We start from the raw sequence: 18,545 nt of genomic DNA on the forward strand, positions 1-18,545 counted from the left end.
AATTTTACGAACCGAGGGAACGATAAAAATGTATATAACTTCGCGAGTGAAACGTGAATGTTTTTAACTAGCATTCTCTATTACATTAATAATTTCAATTTAAATTTCAAATTGCTAATATGAGCCGTTGCGGCTGTAAGTGTAATGTATAAAATTAAACACAAACAGTACATTTAATAGCAAGAAGTTTTCGATCCTACTTTTGAATCCTCTTCAATATACAAAAACGCAGTAACGTTCGGAAGATTGGTCATGTGACAGAACACTGAACAGTGTCTCTCATTTTTTTTTTCAATCGTCTACGCATATACATATATAAGTTCTTGTCTAAACAAACGTTAATAATAAAATACAACTAAATTGTATGGAAGTTATGACAATATTAAAATGTCGAGTGTATAAAAATTGGTACTTACAAGAAGAGGTATGTCAAGCCAAGCGATAGAAAAACACAAACTAAAACGTTGTGATTACTATCGGTGCAGAATGTCAATATAATGATAAGCGGGAAAAGAAATCCCCAATATTATTTGACTCCCACTATCGTTCGAAACTCTGTGTGTGGAACTCAATAAGTCCCCACTTAACCCATGAGACTGACAATGAGACATTGGATTGAGAAGTTCAGTATCCCGTTATTTAAACTATTATGTTATTTTTTAATACATCTCATTTCCGTAAAATTAATCGTTTGTTGAGTTGTACCTCTTCGTCTAATACCTCCACATTGTCCCAATCAAAGTCGTGTGAAAATGTTTATACAAGAACTTATGTATATGTGAAAATTAAAAAAAGAAGAGAGAAAGAGCTATTGTTCACATGATCAATCTTCTGACCATTACTGCGTTTTTATACACTGAAAAGAATCCAACAGTAAAATCAAAAAATAGATATGTAAAATTTCACGCTATTAAATGTATTGTTCATAATACGTGTTTAATTTATATATTACACTTAAAACCGCGATGGCTCGTATTGGCAATTTTAAATTGGATTTAATTTTATCTCATTAAATTTATTTTATTTATATTAATAATTTAAACTCCTTTTAGCGTTTTATTAACTAATTACGTAAAAGGTAACTATAGAATTGTCATCGTTATAATTTTTGCAATGGTTTTGAAAAAGTATTAACTTTCATTAAAATTATCTAAGGAATTTCTATATAAATTAATATATGATACAAAATAATAATTTCTTATATATTATTCCATTGATGATAACTGCCGTAAAGTTCTACGGTATATCTACAGTTTTGAAATATCTATCTTATTTTGGACATTTGCTTAGGTGTTTAAATATCATAATCTATGTAATTCCAGGGCTCCTGATCTTATAATCTTGTCGCTCAAACTGATATGACATCTTATTTCCAAGAAGAAAAAGACATCTTTTTCAAGCGGAAAAAGACGATACTAACGATAAATATCGACGGTTTGCTCTCCAACGATACTGTTATCAATCATTCTCGTAAGAAAGGCGAGAGAAATCTGTCTTCTTACCTGTTCGACGGTTCTCTGAAGGATCTGGCATTTGTCGGTCTTGCCAGAGCTCATATCCGTGGCGGAAATCAGCTCGGCAAGCTCATCGATGTACAAGTTCTCTTGGGTCCGTCGTCTTTTTTCATTAAGGCACTTATTACTGCAAACAATCAAAACACAAAATTAAAACACTTCCAAATTTTGACAGATTATCTTATCAATACTAAAGAAGTAATTCTATTGTAATATATTTTCTAAAAATTGTAAGTGCTATTACATTGTAATGTAACTAACAATAAGATATACGTCTTGGTTAGTTATAATGTTAGTTCTTATCGTTAGTTAAATTGAACAATGTTTCAATACTAAAGCGATTAGTGATAAAAGAAAGTAGACATTAAGAGGTCATCACCCCTGAGGCCTTAAAATAATACCTAAATTTGAGATTTTTTTGTGGGTAAATAGATAATTTTATTTAAAAGCTGTTTAGAGGACATTGTTGTACATATGTCAGAAACAAAAAAAATATTTTTTTATTTTTTTATGTACAAAATGGTGACACAATGGCCTACTTGCAGAATCCATTTTTTCTATTTTTTCAAATCGGTGTACAGGATTTCAGGCACACGGTTTGCTCTTGAACAAAACACAAAGAATTTTTATTATCTACATATTAAAGACTAGAGACGTACATAGGGATTTTTTAAAATATTGATTTTTCTCGAAATAGCAGCTATTTTAACGAAAAATTCGTATTTTTGTCAATACAAGCCTTTCGTAAAATAGCTGCCACTTTGAAAAAAATCAATATTTTGAAAAATCCATACGTACGTTTCTAGTCTTTAATATATAGATAATGAAAATTTTTTATGTTTTATTCAAGGCCAAACCGTGTGCCTGGAATCCTGTACACCAATAGGAAAAAAGGGATTCCTCAAGTGTAGGCCAGTGCGCTGGCCATTTTTGACATAAGAAAAATAAAAATATATTTTTTTGGTTTCTTATATATGTACAACAATGTCCTCTAAGCAGATTTTAAATAAAGTTATCCATTTGCCCATAAAAAATCCCAAACTTAAGGTATCATTTTAAAATCTCAGAGGTGGTGAGACCTCTTAACTATCAAAGTCGGCCGAAAAGCATATTTCTTTCTAGCACTAATATAAAAAAAAAAAATATCATAAAATGATAAATGTTTTTCTACTAAGGGCCGGTTGTTCCACCTTCCGAAAAACTATATGACAATTTATTTAATGGATAAATGTCTGTACAGCCAACACTATCAGTCCAACATTCATTTATCTATTAGATAAATTGTAGTTTACCTGAAAATGAAATCGGTCCTAATATAAATAAACACATGCATATACAAATATACATTAAAGACATATTTTTTACAGTTAATTTATTTTAAAATAATGAGTTTGAACATGCTTGAATTTTGTTAGATATTACATAATATTATATAAATAAGTTGCAAAATGCAAAACCTAAAACAAAGAGTTTAAAATCGTATCTGAAATAGCAAGAATCATAACATACACTTATAACAAACTTTATTTTGTTCTTCGTGAATATAGGCAATGGAACTGAACTCTCAGTGCTGAACCGTGCAACTATATTCTATATATCTTTCAATCACACTATTTATTCTGTAAACCATATGATTACATCAAAAAGACAAGAATAACTTTTCGATTGAGGCAACTATATATGAAGGTATTCTAATCAAATACTGCAGTTTATTATAAAAATTACGATTGTGAGAACCTGATGGGCATATCCTAACAGATGTACATTCAATGTAATAAGAATATAATTTAAATTCACATACATTTCTTTTGCAAACGATTTTTTTCCATGTATATTACAGTTAAAATTGCATTTCGTTAAATGTTATTTAAATATAAATCTAATTCAAATGTTATTTAAATTAAAAATATTATGCTTTATTATATGTAATGAGCTTTATTAAATGTTTTCAAAACATTAAAATATTTATTTTCTAAAATATGACAATATAAAAAATCGAGTGTACTCGTTAGAATTTAAGATAATAGAATTTTTTATTCTTTTATATGTGTAAATATAAAAATGTTAAAAAGTTGTTGTCTAAAACATTTCTTCTCGAAAAATAAACAAAGAATAAAATGCCACGTTATATCTCTTTGTTATTATTTCGAAATGTAATTTACTCTTTTAAGATATATCTTTCTGTTAATAAATTTTCTTATAAAGTAAAAACTATTGTATTTATTAATTACAATAAAAGTAATAAATGTCAGAATGTATCGCTATTATTTCTGTGACTGCAGTTCCCTCGGTTTCGTCGAAAAATGTTCTCGTTCGTGATAAGAAAAGTATCAAGTTCTTCTATATAATCGACTCGTCAATTTGTTCTGACACAGTTTGCTATACCCGCGTTTTATACTTTCGCACAGTTTTAACAATAGATTCCACTGATTTCGAATTGACTCCACGAAAAAAACTTCGAGAATGCAATCGTTGCAATTTTTTAAATTCTGAACATATCCCGATATTTAAACTTCGAGTTAAATTCAGTAAAAATGTAACTCGAATATAATTCACTCTCAAAAAATTTGATTAATTAGCTCGCGTTTCACTCGAGAAAACAGCAATCCTGAATGGTCAAAGAATCCGTTATTAAAATTGCAGATCAGAAAATTCTATATACAGAGTGTTGCATATATACATATTAGGTATAGTATAATAAGTTGCGCGGCAGACTTGCAGGGGTAGGCACAGCTTAGTAAGTAATGAGTATTTAGTATTTATTTTAGTTTTTAGTACTTTTTTTTAATCTTTAGTATTACTGAGCCGCGTCTGCCTCTGCAAAAGGGCAAAGTTCTGCCGCGCAACCCGTCATACTGCCTAATATGCAACACCCTGTACACGGTGCGCCGCGTAACAAAATGCCACGGAGAATTAATAAATGAAAAAAAAATCCTGCAAAAGGATTTCGCAATGTTATAAAAAAAGAAAAATTTATTCTTTAAATGCTGAACCAATTCTTTTTGTCCCATTGAAACGTACAGTTGACCTTGCGTTGACGTCACGTCGGTCCAGCAGTGGCTCTCGGCCGCTTTGCTATAATGCCACTCTGCAATTTTAATACTGTCTTGCCAGTTGCTACGTACTCGCGACAAAACGAACAAAATCAGCCGTAGGATTTAAAATCAAGAGTGAAAGCGATATAACTTCAGCGAGATTACTTTTTCACGTTACGAACACGTTACAAAAAAACTTATTACGCTAATATTTTTGTTATCGATACCCTACAATTTAAAAAAATTTTTAGGAAATTTTAAAGAAACTCTTTGAGAAAAAAGCAAATTTTATTATAATAAATTTTGAAAATCAAGTATTAATTTTACACAGGTCGTTTTCTGCTATTTTCTTTGGATTGTTCGTGACAGTATATTATGTAGAAATGCGATTTTTCCTAAAATTGCTGCTTTTAATTTTTACTTGAAAACCAATTTCTATATTGAAACCAGATCTAAATGTATCAAACCTATTAACACTTTTGATACTTTTATATACCATAAAATTATTTTAAAAAATAAGTTTGAGATTTAAATATACTATTTTGTCCAAATGTTTCATTCGACGATTCTCTTTCTACTGATTAATTAATTTTTACAAATGTAAAACGATGCAAATAATTGCCATCAACATTTGATTATTGATTATTGATATTAACATAAAATTAAACTGTACGATAATTCGCGTTAATAATACTAATATAGAAATAATAGCTAAATTTCACGTATCACATGTAAACAAACACACAAATAAAGATGAAATTTATACAGGAGTTTAATAAAATTTCGTTCGTGCGCGACCAAACGTTATTTTGATATTAAAGCCCGTTTAATCAGTAGCAAATACTCAAAAACTCGCGTACGCGCACGTACACACTCGCCGCGTTTGTGTTTGTCATTAATGATTCGATCGAAACGATAAGCTCTTTAGCAAATTGGATGGCAACGGATTACGGTGTGTTACGCATCACCGAGCCTTTAAATCATTTTCAAACTTCAAAATCACACGCTCCATTTGATATTTTGGACACGCGGCCCTTAATAAAAATTCCACAAGAAATTAATCCAAGGTTAATTAAATCTAAAGGCTTAAATCTAAAGTTGTCACGTTTTATGCTTCGTCAAATTCATGTTTCAAGCCTGTCAAATTTATATTTCAAAGCAATTTTTTACTTTTCTCTTGCTCTTTTTTTTGCTTCTCCCATCCTCTCTACTGTTATATTATTTCGTAATATTGCTACAAAAACCATTAGCAGTACACTAGTTTACTGCTAAACTTTTGCTAAAAAATATTTCATTGAAATTAAACTAAATTAGATTTTCGTAATTTTTTCAACAATAAAAAATTTTGACAGTATTTCTCAAATAAACAACGATGAATGTTTGTAAATAAAAACTAAAAAATAAAATTAAATTCTGATATTCTTTTGAATCCTTTTTCCATTAACAGAAATTAAATTATTTACTTTTGAAATTAATTAAAGTAATTTATTATAAAGCTTAAATTTTCGTAATTATTACAACATTAAAATCACATATTACGTAACAAAATCATATTACGTAAATAAGATCACGAATTATATAATAAACGAATAATGCAAAAATATAACAAGGAAAGAACTTGACGCATATTTTTGTAATCCGCTTAATATGATCCAATTGTCTTTTTTTCTTTAGAATAGCATTTCTGAGAATTGAATTAAACGACGCTAATACAGAATTATTTTTATTCACTGATAGACGCATTTACCAAATACGCGGTATGAAATACCGCGGGTATTTATCACTCATTGTACCATCCAGATTACGGAATTCGAGCTTGTACCGCGAGAAGGAACAAAAAGCAGGAGATTGATACTCACATCTGCGACTGAGGCTTCGCATCGGATTTCTTTCTTTTCTTGGTAATGCCGCCAGTAATCGCACTCATTTTGACCCACAACGGGTCTTGCAATTCACACGGGCCAGGCCTGCAACAAAAGCGCAATCACAATTAGACAGAAGTGCATAAGACGCACGAAAAGTAATAAGTCCTTAAATGCACTACCAGATATATCGGTATAGATATCGATATGAGTATCACGTGAGTATCGTTAATATCAAAATAAAATTCTGGAAACGTTTCTGTCTTTATTCTTTATTTAAAATCACTGTAGCTTGAATTGTCACTGAAAATGCTCGCAAGAAAGTAACTTGAGAGTAAGTGAAAGGCTCGTTTCGAAGAAATTCAATAGATTCAAGAAATTGATACCGCCCTTTCGCGCACCGATAACGTCGCGACGTTGCAATAATCATTGTCAAAAAGGAGAGAAGAAAGAAAATATATATCGATGTTAAATATCACCGTACGCGCACCCTATTCTTTGCCAGAGATATCCCTCGGAAAATTTCATCTTGTCGCAAAGATGACTCGTCTTGGAATGATCAAGCTCGCGCTCAACTATAATTTGCTGCACGTGGACGAAAGCCGCGCGTGCGATTCTTCCACTTGCCCCGCGTCCTTCCCTTCCCTTCCGCCCGGCAATTCTCTTCCCTCACCCACTCTGTGCGTGTACGCACACTGTTTCTTCGCGTATAATACACGCACGTGTTTAATACGACCGCTGACATTTCTCCTATTTGTCATATTCTCGCGGCTCGTTTACCTCGAAATCAATGGAGGGCTCAAGACGTGGGGATACATAATCCTCGGCAAACTCGGAATCGATAATACTTGTGCGAAATGATCCTGCATTATTGAAAGGCGATCCGACACCCACGTCACTGTCGACAAAGCACACCGAAAAAATTTACTTGAATCTCTCGGCGATCGCAGATCGACACTTCGATTCACTCAACCGAGAGCGTGGCGGTTTCTACACGGAAAGAACGATTTTGCTGGATACAGATCTGAAAGTAATTCTTGTTGGACCGTCAAAATAATTTTGTTGGAAAGTTGAAAATGATAAGCATTTCTTAACTTTTCAACAAAAGTATTTTAATATTCTAGAAATCAGTTTGATTCTCCAACAAAATTATTTTGAATAAATTGAAGGATGACATTTTAAAATTATTTTTCATTGCCCAACAAAAATTATTTTCAGATCTGTACCCAGTAAAATCATTCTTTCCGTGTAAAAGTCTAAGCAAAACCCTTAGGAGATACATAAAATGTCAATTATTTCAATTTTTCGATTTTCGCAGACATAATTTAGCCCAATTGAGAGAGAGAAAGAGAGAGAGCTAATACTGTATTTCGTACAATAATATACGGTCCAAAACGAACGTAAAACAAGAGACTCTCGGAGAGAGATAGAGAAATAAAATAAATGGTTAAAGTCTCGCGGGACGTCTAAAAGCAGCGTCTTAATTCACTCGATATTAATTTGAAGCTTAATATCGAGCTTAACGGCACTTGAGGCGCGCGCCTTCTGAACCTACGCGTTACTCGCAAGCCCTCTTTCGCGCCCGGCTTCGCGCAATTATTCTCTCTTCCTTTATCGAAATTGGATTTACCGAGGCCGCTATAAATACGCGCGCGGGGCGCGCAAGAGAGCGACTCGAAATAATGCCTTGGACTACTCCCGGCGGCGTAATGCAGCGTGCGATTCCTTGAGATCGTCTTTTTTTTTCTCACCACTCGGCTACGACAACCGCCGGGCAGTTTATCATCGCGCGCGCAAGCGACGACGGCGCGGAGCCTCCCTTCGCCCTTTGTGCATGCCTTTTCGGTTCGTTTCCCCCGAATCAATAAAATTCCTTTATGGCGACACACGCCGGGGCAGCGTTATAATAAACCGGGGAATCGGCCGCTAACAAAGTGCCTAAAGATAATAGATAATCGCGCGCACAATAATGAGTACTGTACAGCAATGTAAAGGGTGTCCCGAAATTACCAGTCTTATCTAATCAACGCGGATCTCTTTATTCGTTAATTCGCACGTTTAGAGTTACGTTTCAAAATCTTATTTCGATTCCGTTCTCATCGAACGGATTTCGCATATTAGAAAATTGAATAATTTTTTTAGCGTTAAATGTTAGTTTAATTGTAATGAATAATTCTAAATGAATATACTATGAATATACTATAAATATACTAAATGAATACTATGCTAAATTTAATACGACTCTTTCGTTAACAAAAAATTTGAAAAGGTTATCATTCAGCGCAAGTTAATTTTCAATATTAAATACGCTGACAATGAAAATCTTATCTCAAATTTTTATGTCTTAAAAGGCACAGTTACACGTCAGAACATAATGATACATTGTTAACTATATTGTACGCGTTCTTTCAAAGCTCCTTAAAACTTTCGATATCGCATAGTTGGTTTGTCCGTTAACAAAAATTTCTCTCATTATTCTTATTATCTGTGCATAGAAATGTACGTACAGTCTAGAATATTTCGCATACCCAGCAAGCAAATCACTCAAGCTTATTGTATCTCGGTATCAAGACCTTGTCTGAGATGATAACTTATACGTGGCTTCACGCACAAAACTACTTGTTTACTCGCTTTATGTAATCGCGCGGTACGCAGGTTTTTTTTTACGACGCATAAAAAAAAATCGCAACTGTGCGGCTTTTGAAAATTACAAATTACGTGATCGACGAGCGAGATAATGGGACACGTTACGACGATTGGCTAGCGTTCGGCGGGCTGGATGCAGCGCTTTGATAAATGCGTTACGCCCGCGACTCTCTCGTGGTCGTTAATTTATCGGTATGCCGATAACGCAATTAACGAGTTGTAAAGTGCATGGGTTACTGCATCGTAAATTAGACGCGTTGCATCACTTTCCTGGTTAGCTCGCGCTCGCGCTCTTTCCTTTTTTTTTTATTTGACCACGTTTGAATCCCGCTAACAAAGAGACCATTCTTTCTAAATACACTTCGTACACTTTTTTTTCTTTTACCATCTCTTCCGTTCCTTTCTCTTTCTCTCTTTCTTTGAAGCGCGAATGTATGTACGTGTGTGTATGCTTGTTCACTTTGAGCGTGAAAGATAAAGATAAACGCATACAGCCATTATTATTATTATTATATAGGTCAAGTATATTTTTCAAGTGTATTTCTTTGCGCTCCACTTCTTTAATATGAATGCATTATGTTGTATTGTAACAGCCGCAGAATTATTTGTAGAATTTTAAATGAATCAGCTGCTCCATAAAAGTAATATAAACTGACAATTAAATTTCGTCAGAGATAAAGAAATTTGCTGATGTCAAAAAAGATTGAATTTTTCCTTTTTGCTCAAATGTGTAAACTGTGACGAATAATGTTTATACAATTTCAAAAATTCTAGAACATTAAGGATGTAAAAGATTAAATTTTTCCTTTAATATCATATGTTACTCTTTCAAGATGATTGTCGCCCGTCAACAAACTACAAGTACAAAAATGTCATATAAAATATTTAGATATTAAAAAATAACAAAGAGAATAATATTAAATTGTAACAAAGGATGAATATTAAAACACAAAGGATGAAGCAATGGAAAAAAAAACATATAATTCCTGGAGCAGCTTGCAGCACGAGTAGAATACAGAAGACGCGTAATTTTGTGCCGAGAATGCATATAAATATTGATGTTGAATTGCATTATCGGCGAAATACCCGCAAGAAGATTATTCTTCCGCAGCGCGATCGGTGATTGTTAAAAATTCGAAAGATCGACGGTAACTTATATCAGGCGATTCTTACGTCACTTTATAATCGGATTTCGAATTTCGGCAAGATGCGGCAAAAAATTGAACGGGGGTTATCGTAAAAGCACCGCGCATAAAATACTGCAATTTAAACCTCGTTAGCCCCGGTAAGCAACGACCGCAAGATACGAGAGGATCCATCTGTATGCGTTTAAGCAGCGCAAACCGCGTATGCGGATGTCATTTCAACGGATTTGGCATCGGAATTTTCCTTCAATTATGCAGATTGTTGTACTAACTTTTAATTGCTTCCTCGAAAACATTTCCTGCGAACTAACGACCAAAGAACACCTTTTGTAAAATCTTTAAAGTCGAAATACTAGTAAGAATTAATACATAGCGTTATTCAAAAGAATTATTATACTTAATCGTTAGTAATTTAAATAACAAGCACTATCCTTCCCATTATTAACTCGCAAAAACTTTTTAATTCTTTAAATTTATAAAGTTCATTTTAGCAATTTTTACGCCTAGATTCACAAAAGATAAATCGTTAAAAATTCTCGCAACAATTATTAGTAATTCGATCAATATCAACAAATAATAGACAAATAAAAATCCTGCAGTTAAAATTTACTTATTCGTAATTTAATGTAGTGCTAGTATTTAGTAGATTAATACGAGTACTACTCCCAGTTATCATTAAGGAATGAGTATATACACAGTTGAATCTTTCATCAGCTATTAAATTTTTCGGTAAACACTGAATTGTTCGTCAGTGTCGCAATATCGTAAATGGCTTAAATACTTTTGTAGTAATATTTTTACTTTGTTTCTTGTGTAAAAACGACTATATTGCATTTCACACTCGCGATGAAGAAGCACATGATGAATGACGAAAACGAGATAGCATTAATATATCTTGAGAGTATATAAACTTAAGATAACGTGTCCTAATTACCTCGACCCAGATTCATGAAAAACATTATTACGCCGACAGATCGCGAAAAAAGAAAAGACTAAATTAGATCGGCGGGAATGCGCCTTCGTGCGTGCCCGTATAACCGTTCTGTTCCGCGGAAACGAAAGTGCGTGACGAGCGTTGAAAAAAATGACCGCGAATTGATTAAGCGAGTCTTGTCATAAACGTCCGATTGCAGGCAACATCTCGTTAGCATAGCGGAAATAATTTCACTATCTTCAGAACACACGCCCGCGAGGCGAGTGTGTCGAGCTTCCACCGTGTCGAACAAACAGTCGTTCAACGGGTCGTGTTGCACGCCGTCTGAATTAACGAAGCGTCTATTAATGATCGATCAACATGATCGTGCGATAATTTATATACGCGAAAATAGCGCGTTTGAAACGGCATAACGCGTCACTCCTTTAATAACAATTTGATAAAGCTAGAAATATATATTCAGTGTCGAAAGATTAACGATCGCAAAGACATATCGCGTTTTAAATTAATGAAGCCGAATGCGAATATATCCGATTGAAAGTAAATTAACGTGGTTGTTGGCATTATATGACCGCCGGTGGATGTAACGTCAATATATATGCATTACTTTCAGCGGCGAAAATTTAATCAGCCGCGGAAATGCCTGGCATTTTTAGCCTAGGATCACGGGTTAATAACGGGGGTTTATATTATCGCCGGCTATCACTAGCCAATTTTATGCAAAGTCGCGCGCGGCTTCATCTGTCTGCCGATTTTTATCGGCTAAAAATATATGCTCATTGACTGCCAAACACGCGACGGTGTCGTTCGTCGAAACATGCAAAACAAAATGTGTATGGCCCCATCTATTTCGAGCGCGTCCATGTCGATAACCTTATTAAGGGAGGTAAAAGAGATTTAAAAATCCAAGAATCTCATTTGCGTTACAGCGATTGCCGGTAATAAGAACGCGCGAAGCATCAATATCAAAACAGGACGCAAAAAACGAGATCGTCAAAACAAGAAGCATTGCTTAATGAAAAAATGCCTAGCAATGGAATCACAAACAGGAAAATTCTGAAAAATATGTCTGCAACCTTCAATTATAGACAGATATATCTCCGTAATTATGATTTAAATAGAGATAATAAGAGCAAAAAGTGTATACTTTGTTCGAGAAAATTTTAATTTTGAAAATTTATGCGTTTTCAATTAAATTCGTGATTAACAAAAATTGCCCACATTTCTCTTGTCTCGTAAAGGCTCAGATGAGGCGCGTGTTTCGCGCAAAAAATATCCTTATTAAGAGGAATCAGCTGGTCGGTTCAGAAGCGTCTCGTTCGAGGGAAAACAGTCGCGTGTTGAACTGCAAACTTTTGCCGTGATAAACGCGTAATAACGCAACGTTCGGGACGGGCGGCGATTGATCGAAAGTTCGGCCTTGAACCGCCTTGATAGAATAATCGGACATTTTCGAAGGAGCCGGTTCCATATGCCGACGTCAACGCCACAAGTGCGTTTCGTGAAGCGAGGCCAAAAAAAAAATAAAAAAATTTAAAGAAAAAACAACGAAAGGCATCGATCGAGAAAATTGCTGACTAAACCGACACTCTTTAGCCGTACAAGTGGCTATCGTAAAAAACAACTGACGAGACGAAAAGTGCTAAGTGGATGGCAAATAATATCTGTTCAGGAGAACGATAAGAATGTATCGCGCGGAAAATAAGTATCGCGAGATAGAAAATGGACGCTGATTAATTGTAATACTGTTAAAAATGCGTACCTCGCACATTGTAGTAATTTTTCGCGAAAAATTGCGATGTATTATATTAAATATTAATTCAATGGAGGAAACTTTCACGGCGAATTAAACGCCGATAACATCTCGTTGCTCAACAAGAAAACGTCACGTAAGAATGAAAAACATAATTTTCTTTGATCTTACCATTCATATCTCGCTTCATGGTCTCTTTTGTAAGCTTAACTTTGAGTTATACTTATAAAAATATTGACACCTCCGCTTTATACACTTCACTCGTGCTTTGTAAGTTTAACTTGTATACTTACTGAGAAAATTATTGATACCTCTCAGTTTTATGTCGCACGCGAGATTGGCTTAAAGTGCCGACGTCGCGGCTTCTCGCGATTGAAAAATGTCATCACTTCGGAAAGCTTACCGCACATTCCGTTTCTCCATCATCGAAGATTTCTCTCTCTCTCTCTCTCTCTCTCTCTCCCCCTCGCGCGCTTTTATTTCACACGCAGACACCGACACCATCACCGACGACGACGTCACCGATCGCACGTTTCTTCGGCATCGAAGTCGGCGCAGCCCGATTCCACGGAACGTTCGGTTTCGATGACTCTTCGCTACGATGTTTTTCGACGATCGATCCCATAGCTGCTTCGGGGGATTCGTAATTTCCTGCACGAGGATCGTAATCTGAGCATGGAATCAACATTCGCCGACGCAAACTCCCCGAGCGAAGCTCATTCGACAAAATTCCTGTCAGCAATTCGATCGAGTAAAAACACTCCGTGTTGATACTTGTTGTTGAAGTCTTCGATCTATTTTCGCAATCAATTCCGCCACTTGAGAAAACCTCGTTTCAGTTCACTCGACACCTTGCCAATCGCGCGTGTATCCCGTAAAATACCATTCAGCATGTATCCCAACAAGTTCGTAGCCTATCACTCGTACGAAGTTCCGAGCTCTTCGTCTCATCAATTTTTAATTTTCCAATCTTCCCGTCTCTCCCAACAATTTTTAATCCTGCCGAACGGATCCACCGACGACATCTGGAAGATCCGTTCGAGAATCAAGATCACTCACGAAGCACTGCATTAAGTCAAGAATTCGAATCACTCGGGATTTTCAATCACGCGACGACCCAGATCGACTGAAGAAATCGCCCTCTCGAGTCGCCTTGAAAATCCGGATCACAGCCAAAGATCACATTATCGCGTTATCACCGTGTTATCTCACGAGCGTCCTTCTCCCAAGTCCATCTGCGATCATCTGAATTTCCTCACGGTATACCGCCTCTCCCTCTTTCTCCTTCTCTCTCGCTCATTTGCTCACTTCACCGGACCGTTCTGGCCGGGCGCTCTGTCGGCGACTCTTCTCCGCGAGAGGGAAAACGCGGCACGCGGGCGCCGCGCGTCTCGCTCGCGGTTAGCGCAAGTCGTCGCGAAATGCTCTCGTCGCTTCTGCCGACGTCACCACTTATCGCGTAGGAAAGCACCTTGCATCACGAGCGGCGTATATCCACGCAGCCGTCACCCAGTTGTCACGGGGCCACCTCCTTTCCCCTCGACCACCGGGGCTCCTGCCCCCTCCTCCTTGCGCTACGTCTAAGAGAGCCTCCACTCTTTCCGTTCCTCCCTCTTCTCGTTCGAGTTGCTCCGACGATAGACCACCCCTCCTCTCCTCTCTCACTCGCTCTATCACTCTCTCTCTCTCTCTCTCTCTCTCTCTCTCTCTCTCTCTCTCTCTCTCTCTCTCTCTCTCTCTCTCTCTCTCTCTCTCCTCGTCTTCTCCCTCCTCGTCTATGTTGACCGCTAAACGAGCAGCGGTGCACGTGTGTGGAGGACTGGGGTACGCTCGTATGTGTTGCGGCGCGGCGGGCCGTTACGCACACACGGACACACTGGAACGACGCGGCGGCTCGCAATCGGCACACGGTGGATGTGGCGAAATTTTTGCTTAACCTAGTTGGCGGCGGCAATTTTTCGAGCTTTACTCGTGTCGGACACGTCCGTGTCGCTTCTTCACTTAAATCTACAGATATCTTCACCTGTTGTTTCTTCACTTATGACGATCTTCGCTATGCTTCATTTGTAATCTTCCCGATCGTTTCCCCATTTTCCGCGGAAGAATGTGATATTTTCGCTTTATCGTACCTCGCACATCGCTCTATTTCCCTTTAAAATTACGAAGATTCAGAGGTTCATGACGCGATTTAATTGAGCACACTTTAGTCGAGCCGTATCATATCATGAATGGAATTCGCCCCGGCGCGGTGTTGGTCGAAGCCGAGAGAGCGCGCACGGAGAGACTGACGCGGATTCGGCACGCGCGTGCCGAAGACACCGGATAGACACACCGCGAGGCACGGAGACACGCATCATAGCCGGGGAGTCGCGCGCCGCGTTGCGTCGGCGCTTTTTCGCGACGCGCCGTCGCGCCGCGCGGGCAATCACTGGGCCGGCCGACTCTCGATGTCCGCGGCTGCTAGCCGCGAACGGGCGCGCGGCGCGGTGCCTCTGAGAGCGAGTGAAACCTGAATTTCCGATATCATCTAGAATGACGCAACCCCGGCGATTCTTCGATGGCGGATATCGCCTCTAGATCAACGTTAAACATCTACTGAATCTTCCTTAAAGAATCTTCCTTCGTTTTGCCATCCATACATGACGAACAAAGGAAAACCTTATCTTCACCGATATGAAAACAGAGATATTCTATATTAATTATCGATAGGCAGTTTCTGTGTTAACAAATCGTAATTCATTGATTTCTTCTGAAACACAATTGTGTGAAAAGAAATTCATAAAATTTTTCTTAGGCACTGCTGCCCGATATCTTCGCGCAAATGATAAATTAGAGTCGCCTATAGCTGCATTTTATAATAAAAATGTAAAACTTAAAACAAATTATTATTATTAAAATATTTAAGAGTTATTCCAGAACTCCCAAATGCTCCTCGTTTTTCTCGTATCTTTATCAATTTATTAAATCTCAATGCTGCGCGCGCGTATCGTATTTCCAATACTCTCTAACACTACATAATTCTCGTATTAAAATATAAATATTTAAAACAGCAAAACTATTGTATGTATTTTAAATATCAAGAGAAAAATACTTGACATTTCGTTGCTAGTGATTAATAGTTTGTTAAAGTAAAATTTCCTTTGTGTGATGCATCGTGATGGTAACAGAAAGGGATAATCAACGTTCGAGTATCCAGTGGAAAGTATCTTCCACGGCTAGGAATCTCGAGGTATCGACGGTCGGATAACGTGACGTGAGTATCGCGTTAGCGGGCGCTTCGTTCCACTTGCGATGAGAACGTTATACCCGGCCGGAGTATAGTGGATCCTCGGGTCGTTATCTACGATAGTCTCGGGGCTCGACGGACGGACGCCTTACACCTCGCCAATCACGAAGGAATCGCGCGCGAACGCGAGCGAAGCAAGCACGGCGCGGCGCGGCGCGGCGCGGCCGAGCTATACGATTCCTTCGCTTCCAATCGTCCTTGACACACTTCCGCTCGCCCGTCCCGCGCACACCGAATCGATGCAATCGCGGAAGTTACGCGCGCAATACCCGCGCCGCTCTTATCCCTCCGTATAGGGTGTTTCACGCAAACGAGAGATGTTCGTATATCATTCCTTCCATTCACAGATTCGGCTCGAAGCTTACACTCGACAGAAGAGACGTCGGGCATAAGAGAGCGGCTATAACTATAAGAGTTAAATTATCAGAGAAAAGATACGTATGCCATACATGTGGATATAACCTTTCAGAGACTAAAATTCAGACGAATAAACATAAAAACCCTATATGCCTTTTATTCTTTTTTTTTTTCAAATCTTTATTAAACAAAGAAAAATTTTCCGAAACATCTTTTTTTGAAGACCAACAAGCTGAACGAGGAGCAACGCCGACAAAAATATCCGCGTTGCGCCAAACGCACATCTATAATGCGTGCACACGTGCAGCGGATACTTCTCGTACGTCATGCGTCTTGCATTAACGCCTCGAGCGCGTTCCATTCGTTACTTCACACTTCGACGTGCTTTGGCAATCCTCCCTATACTCGAGCGAGCGAGCGAGGCTCTGCTCGATTAACTTTTTACCGAACGACGCTAAGTAGATAATGAATAATCACCGTTTGCTCTAAACGTACTTGACGCTCCATATTCCCGCGCTACGGCACCAACAAGCGTCATCATCATTATCCTCCGTCCGATCCTCGTCGCGCGATTCCTGTTCCCTATGCACGCACGCACGCACGCACGCACGCACCAAGATGCAGGCACCAAGACGCCACACGTCTTTCTCTTTCGCAATCTCCCGCGGAGCCCCGAAGACGGCCGAAGACGTCTCGCTGACGCACGAAGAGGCAGAAACGAGCGGGCAGCAGACAGGCAGGCAAAGCAGGTACCGACGCGCGGCCGCGGCGTGGCCCGCTCCGACTTGGCGCGGCCGAGTATCGCTTGTGGGTCGAGACTCGTATATGCGGGACCTGTACCCCGCGTGTAATATAGGTCAGTGGGCCAGGGCGATCGCGGACGGCAACGCGGACGTGCGCGCCGCGTCGCGTCGTGCCACGCCGCGCGCGCAACGCGCGCGTTCGAACCGTGGCCTGCCTGCCTGCCTGCCCGCCTGACTACCTGGCCTGGCCTTCTCTCGTTGCATCCCTACGTCACCAGGGCATTATATCTTCGCCTGGGATGTGCTTCGCGCGAATGTTCAACCCGTCAACGCGACGACGCATCCCGCGAGGGCGGGAAACAAACTCCCGCCACTTTCCGAGGGCCGCGATAAAACGCAACGTCGTCGCTCGTCGTCGTGAGATCGTTATTGGGGATGTTTACGTCTAAATGGACTATTGATCAAGAGACTCGCCGACACGCATGTCTCGCGACAAGAGTATGCGATAGAGATAATAGATATGTAAATGAAACGTTGCGCGGAAAATGAAAATGATGAATGGATCGCGCGGAAGATTGAAAGTGATAAATGACCGCGCCGGAGGATCGTCGGCCGTATATCTCTTCCGCGGAACAAGAGAGAGAGAGAGAGAAACGTTTTTTGAAAATAAGTGGCCCGTATCCTTTAAATTGGAGCGTTACATGGAAAATAACTGAATAATGCATGGATAAGTGAAAATAATTGAATAATATATAGATTTCATTGAATTTTACGAGATCTGTATGTCGAAAAGAGATCATATTGAACCTGTAAATTGATATATATAAACCTTACAATTATCTATCTATCACAAGTATCTGTTAGTATTATATCTATTTCGATGAGTATTATTCTATTTTTATGTTAATACTACGACTGTCAAGTCATTCAATCTCGACAAAAAAAAAATATTAATATATAACTTAGATATACTTATTCTAAATTACTATCGACGTTTATTTCTCAAGAAATCGAAAGCCCCTCTCTTTTGAAAACCCATAAAAATGGTTCTTGTAATCTTCTCGACATGTACAGAACGTTTTATGGAAATAAATGCAATAAATTAACACCAATTCGCAACCTACAATTTTTTTTTAATGGTAATTGTAGAAAATTAAGTGTGTTACAGCATGTATAAAAATATATCGCAGCAAGTAAAGGCAAGCTTCGTTGGAGTCTCCGTGATCGATAAACTGACTAGCATAAAAAGCGTAGTCGAAGGTTAATTCCA

The 18,545-nt window shown here is 38.1% G+C and overlaps 1 protein-coding gene across 12 annotated transcripts in view; it reads right to left on the bottom strand.

Annotated features, from left to right (window-relative positions):
- Window positions 1–18,545, bottom strand: part of LOC105453289 (nuclear receptor coactivator 2) — a 131,824-nt gene that overhangs the window by 44,735 nt on the left and 68,544 nt on the right. For 7 of the 12 annotated variants that reach the window (XM_011695107.1, XM_011695101.1, XM_011695099.1 and 4 more), the window contains exons 1-3: window positions 13,293–14,341; window positions 6,409–6,516; window positions 1,503–1,641 (exon numbers count right to left, since the gene is read on the bottom strand). In XM_011695107.1, the coding sequence (XP_011693409.1) occupies window positions 1,503–1,641; window positions 6,409–6,516; window positions 13,293–13,393 (348 nt within the window). In that variant the 5' untranslated portion in view covers window positions 13,394–14,341. The other 5 variants (XM_011695108.1, XM_011695105.1, XM_011695106.1 and 2 more) reach the window with 5 other exon arrangements.

Source organism: Wasmannia auropunctata, unplaced genomic scaffold, assembly GCF_000956235.1.
Source record: "Wasmannia auropunctata unplaced genomic scaffold, wasmannia.A_1.0 LD336000.1, whole genome shotgun sequence".
NCBI classification, from domain to species: domain Eukaryota; kingdom Metazoa; phylum Arthropoda; class Insecta; order Hymenoptera; family Formicidae; genus Wasmannia; species Wasmannia auropunctata.